Below are 6,531 nucleotides of genomic sequence, written 5' to 3' on the forward strand. Positions count from 1 at the left end.
ATGTAGTAGTAGTAGTAGTAGTAGTAGTTTGGGTGGGACTCATATATGTAGTAGTAGTAGTAGTAGTAGTAGTTGTAGTAGTAGTAGTAGTAGTAGTTAGGGTTGGACTGATATATGTAGTAGTAGTAGTAGTAGTAGTTAGGGTTGGACTGATATATGTTGTAGTAGTGTGGTAGTAGTGTAGTAGTAGTTAGGGTTGGACTGATATATGTAGTAGTAGTAGTAGTAGTAGTAGTTTGGGTGGGACTCATATATGTAGTAGTAGTAGTAGTAGTAGTAGTTGTAGTAGTAGTAGTAGTAGTTAGGGTTGGACTGATAAGTCTAGTAATAGTAGTAGTAGTAGTAGTAGTAGTAGTAGTTAGGGTTGGACTGATATATGTAGTAGTAGTAGTAGTAGTAGTAGTAGTAGTAGTAGTAGTAGTAGTAGTAGTTAGGGTTGGACTGATAAGTCTAGTAATAGTAGTAGTAGTAGTAGTAGTAGTAGTAGTTAGGGTTGGGATGATATATGTAGTAGTAGTAGTAGTAGTAGTAGTAGTAGTAGTAGTTAGGGTTGGACTATATATGTAGTAGTAGTAGTAGTAGTAGTAGTAGTAGTAGTAGTAGTAGTAGTAGTTAGGGTTGGACTGATAAGTCTAGTAATAGTGTGTAGTAGTAGTAGTAGTAGTTAGGGTTGGGATGATATATGTAGTAGTAGTAGTAGTAGTAGTAGTAGTAGTAGTAGTAGTAGTTAGGGTTGGACTGATATATGTAGTAGTAGTAGTAGTAGTAGTAGTAGTAGTTAGGGTTGGACTGAAATATGTAGTAGTAGTAGTAGTAGTAGTAGATAGGGTTGGACTGATATATGTAGTAGTAGTAGTAGTAGTAGTAGTTAGGGTTGGACTGATATATGTAGTAGTAGTAGTTAGGGTTGGACTGATATATGTAGTAGTAGTAGTAGTAGTAGTAGTTAGGGTTGGACTGATATATGTTGTAGTAGTAGTGGTAGTAGTAGTAGTAGTAGTAGTAGTAGTAGTAGTAGTTAGGGTTGGACTGATAAGTCTAGTAATAGTAGTAGTAGTAGTAGTAGTAGTAGTTAGGGATGGGATGATATATGTAGTAGTAGTAGTAGTAGTAGTAGTAGTAGTAGTAGTTAGGGTTGGGCTGATAAGTCTAGTAATAGTAGTAGTAGTAGTACTAGTAGTTAGGGCTGGGATGATATATGTAGTAGTAGTAGTAGTAGTAGTAGTAGTAGTAGTAGTAGTTAGGGTTGGACTGATATATGTAGTAGTAGTAGTAGTAGTAGTAGTAGTAGTAGTAGTAGTAGTAGTTAGGGTTGGACTGATATATGTTGTAGTAGTAGTAGTAGTAGTAGTAGTAGTAGTAGTAGTAGTAGTAGTAGTTAGGGTTGGACTGATAAGTCTAGTAGTAGTAGTAGTAGTTAGGATTGGACTGATAAGTCTAGTAATAGTAGTAGTAGTAGTAGTAGTAGTAGTAGTTAGGGTTGGGATGATATATGTAGTAGTAGTAGTAGTAGTAGTAGTAGTAGTAGTAGTAGTAGTAGTAGTTAGGGTTGGACTGATATATGTAGTAGTAGTAGTAGTAGTAGTAGTTAGGGTTGGACTGAAATATGTGTAGTAGTAGTAGTAGTAGTAGTAGATAGGGTTGGACTGATATATGTAGTAGTAGTAGTAGTAGTAGTAGTAGTAGTTAGGGTTGGACTGATATATGTAGTAGTAGTAGTAGTAGTAGTAGTAGTTAGGGTTGGACTGATATATGTAGTAGTAGTAGTAGTAGTAGTAGTTTGGGTGGGACTCATATATGTAGTAGTAGTAGTAGTAGTAGTAGTTGTAGTAGTAGTAGTAGTAGTAGTTAGGGTTGGACTGATATATGTAGTAGTAGTAGTAGTAGTAGTTAGGGTTGGACTGATATATGTTGTAGTAGTAGTGGTAGTAGTAGTAGTAGTAGTAGTTAGGGTTGGACTGATATATGTAGTAGTAGTAGTAGTAGTAGTAGTTTAGGTGGGACTCATATATGTAGTAGTGTAGTAGTAGTAGTAGTTGTAGTGTAGTAGTAGTAGTTAGGGTTGGACTGATATATGTAGTAGTAGTAGTAGTAGTAGTTAGGGTTGGACTGATATATGTTGTAGTAGTAGTGGTAGTAGTAGTAGTAGTAGTAGTAGTAGTAGTAGTTAGGGTTGGACTGATAAGTCTAGTAATAGTAGTAGTAGTAGTAGTAGTAGTAGTTAGGGTTGGGATGATATATGTAGTAGTAGTAGTAGTAGTAGTAGTAGTAGTAGTAGTAGTTAGGGTTGGACTGATATATGTAGTAGTAGTAGTAGTAGTAGTAGTAGTAGTAGTAGTAGTTAGGGTTGGACTGATAAGTCTAGTAATAGTAGTAGTAGTAGTAGTAGTAGTAGTAGTTAGGGTTGGGATGATATATGTAGTAGTAGTAGTAGTAGGAGTAGTAGTAGTAGTAGTAGTAGTAGTTAGGGTTGGACTGATATATGTAGTAGTAGTAGTAGTAGTAGTAGTAGTAGTTAGGATTGGACTGAAATATGTAGTAGTAGTAGTAGTAGTAGTAGATAGGGTTGGACTGATATATGTAGTAGTAGTAGTAGTAGTAGTAGTAGTAGTAGTAGTAGTAGTAGTTAGGGTTGGACTGATATATGTAGTAGTAGTAGTAGTAGTAGTAGTTAGGGTTGGACTGATATATGTAGTAGTAGTAGTAGTAGTAGTAGTAGTTAGGGTTGGACTGATATATGTTGTAGTAGTAGTGGTAGTAGTAGTAGTAGTAGTAGTAGTAGTAGTAGTAGTAGTTAGGGTTGGACTGATAAGTCTAGTAGTAGTAGTAGTAGTAGTTAGGATTGGACTGATAAGTCTAGTAATAGTAGTAGTAGTAGTAGTAGTAGTAGTAGTTAGGGTTGGGATGATATATGTAGTAGTAGTAGTAGTAGTAGTAGTAGTAGTAGTAGTAGTAGTAGTAGTTAGGGTTGGACTGATATATGTAGTAGTAGTAGTAGTAGTAGTAGTTAGGGTTGGACTGAAATATGTAGTAGTAGTAGTAGTAGTAGTAGTAGATAGGGTTGGACTGATATATGTAGTAGTAGTAGTAGTAGTAGTAGTAGTAGTTAGGGTTGGACTGATATATGTAGTAGTAGTAGTAGTAGTAGTAGTAGTTAGGGTTGGACTGATATATGTAGTAGTAGTAGTAGTAGTAGTAGTAGTTTGGGTGGGACTCATATATGTAGTAGTAGTAGTAGTAGTAGTAGTTGTAGTAGTAGTAGTAGTAGTAGTTAGGGTTGGACTGATATATGTAGTAGTAGTAGTAGTAGTAGTAGTTAGGGTTGGACTGATATATGTTGTAGTAGTAGTGGTAGTAGTAGTAGTAGTAGTAGTAGTAGTAGTAGTTAGGGTTGGACTGATAAGTCTAGTAATAGTTGTAGTAGTAGTAGTAGTAGTAGTTAGGGTTGGGATGATATATGTAGTAGTAGTAGTAGTAGGAGTAGTAGTAGTAGTAGTAGTAGTTAGGGTTGGACTGATAAGTCTAGTAATAGTAGTAGTAGTAGTAGTAGTAGTAGTAGTTAGGGTTGGGATGATATATGTAGTAGTAGTAGTAGTAGGAGTAGTAGTAGTAGTAGTAGTAGTAGTTAGGGTTGGACTGATATATGTAGTAGTAGTAGTAGTAGTAGTAGTAGTAGTTAGGGTTGGACTGAAATATGTAGTAGTAGTAGTAGTAGTAGTAGATAGGGTTGGACTGATATATGTAGTAGTAGTAGTAGTAGTAGTAGTAGTAGTAGTAGTAGTAGTTAGGGTTGGACTGATATATGTAGTAGTAGTAGTAGTAGTAGTAGTTAGGGTTGGACTGATATATGTAGTAGTAGTAGTAGTAGTAGTAGTTAGGGTTGGACTGATATATGTTGTAGTAGTAGTGGTAGTAGTAGTAGTAGTAGTAGTAGTAGTAGTAGTAGTTAGGGTTGGACTGATAAGTCTAGTAATAGTAGTAGTAGTAGTAGTAGTAGTAGTTAGGGTTGGGATGATATATGTAGTAGTAGTAGTAGTTGTAGTAGTAGTAGTAGTAGTTGGGTTGGGCTGATAAGTCTAGTAATAGTAGTAGTAGTAGTAGCTAGTAGTTAGGGTTGGGATGATATATGTAGTAGTAGTAGTAGTAGTAGTAGTAGTAGTAGTTAGGTTGGACTGATATATTAGTTGTAGTAGTAGTAGTAGTAGTAGTAGTAGTAGTAGTTAGGTTGGACTGATAAGTCTAGTAATAGTAGTAGTAGTAGTAGTAGTAGTAGTTAGGGTTGGGATGATATATGTAGTAGTAGTAGTAGTAGTAGTAGTAGTAGTAGTAGTAGTAGTAGTTAGGGTTGGACTGATATATGTAGTAGTAGTAGTAGTAGTAGTAGTTAGGGTTGGGATGATATATGTAGTAGTAGTAGTAGTAGTAGTAGTAGTAGTAGTAGTAGTAGTTAGGGTTGGGCTGATAAGTCTAGTAATAGTAGTAGTAGTAGTACTAGTAGTTTGGGTTGGGATGATATATGTAGTAGTAGTAGTAGTAGTATTAGTAGTAGTAGTAGTAGTTAGGGTTGGACTGATATATGTAGTAGTAGTAGTAGTAGTAGTAGTAGTAGTAGTAGTAGTAGTTAGGGTTGGACTGATATATGTTGTAGTAGTAGTAGTAGTAGTAGTAGTAGTAGTAGTAGTGTTTAGGGTTGACTGATAAGTCTAGTAGTAGTAGTAGTAGTAGTTAGGAATGGACTGATAAGTCTAGTAATAGTAGTAATAGTAGTAGTAGTAGTAGTAGTTAGGGTTGGGATGATATATGTAGTAGTAGTAGTAGTAGTAGTAGTAGTAGTAGTAGTAGTAGTAGTAGTTAGGGTTGGACTGATATATGTAGTAGTAGTAGTAGTAGTAGTAGTAGTTAGGGTTGGACTGAAATATGTAGTAGTAGTAGTAGTAGTAGTAGTAGATAGGGTTGGACTGATATATGTAGTAGTAGTAGTAGTAGTAGTAGTAGTAGTTAGGGTTGGACTGATATATGTAGTAGTAGTAGTAGTAGTAGTAGTAGTTAGGGTTGGACTGATATATGTAGTAGTAGTAGTAGTAGTAGTAGTTTGGGTTGGACTGATATATGTAGTAGTAGTAGTAGTAGTAGTAGTTGTAGTAGTAGTAGTAGTAGTAGTTAGGGTTGGACTGATATATGTAGTAGTAGTAGTAGTAGTAGTAGTTAGGGTTGGACTGATATATGTTGTAGTAGTAGTGGTAGTAGTAGTAGTAGTAGTAGTAGTAGTAGTTACGGTTGGACTGATAAGTCTAGTAATAGTAGTAGTAGTAGTAGTAGTAGTAGTTAGGGTTGGGATGATATATGTAGTAGTAGTAGTAGTAGTAGTAGTAGTAGTAGTAGTTAGGATTGGGCTGATAAGTCTAGTAATAGTAGTAGTAGTAGTAGTAGTAGTAGTTAGGGTTGGGATGATATATGTAGTAGTAGTAGTAGTAGTAGTAGTAGTAGTAGTAGTAGTTAGGGTTGGACTGAAATATGTAGTAGTAGTAGTAGTAGTAGTAGATAGGGTTGGACTGATATATGTAGTAGTAGTAGTAGTAGTAGTAGTAGTAGTAGTAGTAGTAGTAGTAGTAGTTAGGGTTGGACTGATATATGTAGTAGTAGTAGTAGTAGTAGTAGTAGTTAGGGTTGGACTGATATATGTAGTAGTAGTAGTAGTAGTAGTGAGTTAGGGTTGGACTGATATATGTTGTAGTAGTAGTGGTAGTAGTAGTAGTAGTAGTAGTAGTAGTAGTAGTAGTTAGGGTTGGACTGATAAGTCTGTAATGTAGTAGTAGTAGTAGTAGTAGTTAGGGGTTGGGATGATATATGTAGTAGTAGTAGTAGTAGTAGTAGTAGTAGTAGTTAGGGTTGGGCTGATAAGTCTAGTAATAGTAGTAGTAGTAGTAGTACTAGTGTTAGGGTTGGGATGATATATGTAGTGTGTAGTAGTAGTAGTAGTAGTAGTAGTAGTAGTTAGGGTTGGACTGATATATGTAGTGTAGTAGTAGTAGTAGTAGTAGTAGTAGTAGTAGTAGTTAGGGTTGGACTGATAAGTCTAGTAATAGTAGTAGTAGTAGTAGTAGTAGTAGTAGTTAGGGTTGGGATGATATGTGTAGTAGTAGTAGTAGTAGTAGTAGTAGTAGTAGTAGTAGTAGTAGTAGTAGTTAGGGTTGGACTGATATATGTAGTAGTAGTAGTAGTAGTAGTAGTAGTAGTTAGGGTTGGACTGAAATATGTAGTAGTAGTAGTAGTAGTAGTAGATAGGGTTGGACTGATATATGTAGTAGTAGTAGTAGTAGTAGTAGTAGTAGTAGTAGTAGTTAGGGTTGGACTAATATATGTAGTAGTAGTAGTAGTAGTAGTAGTTAGGGTTGGACTGATATATGTGTAGTAGTAGTAGTAGTAGTAGTTAGGTTGGACTGATATATGTAGTAGTAGTAGGGTAGTAGTAGTAGTAGTAGTAGTAGTAGTAGTTAGGGTTGGACTGCTATATGTATTAGTAGTAGTAGT

At 35.5% G+C, this 6,531-nt stretch overlaps 1 protein-coding gene across 1 annotated transcript in view; it reads right to left on the reverse strand.

Annotated features, from left to right (window-relative positions):
- Nucleotides 1-1,265: 1,265 nt before the first annotated feature.
- The window catches only part of LOC123727716 (integumentary mucin C.1-like), a gene marked incomplete at its 3' end in the record, with an annotated part of 51,399 nt that continues 46,133 nt past the window's right edge, over nt 1,266-6,531 (reverse strand). The window contains exons 5-6 of the mRNA XM_045696692.1: nt 5,728-5,778; nt 1,266-1,377 (exon numbers count right to left, since the gene is read on the reverse strand). Coding sequence (XP_045552648.1) covers nt 1,266-1,377; nt 5,728-5,778 — 163 coding nt within the window. The remainder of the gene's footprint in view (nt 1,378-5,727; nt 5,779-6,531) is intronic.

This window comes from Salmo salar, chromosome ssa16, assembly GCF_905237065.1.
Source record: "Salmo salar chromosome ssa16, Ssal_v3.1, whole genome shotgun sequence".
Classification (NCBI taxonomy): domain Eukaryota; kingdom Metazoa; phylum Chordata; class Actinopteri; order Salmoniformes; family Salmonidae; genus Salmo; species Salmo salar.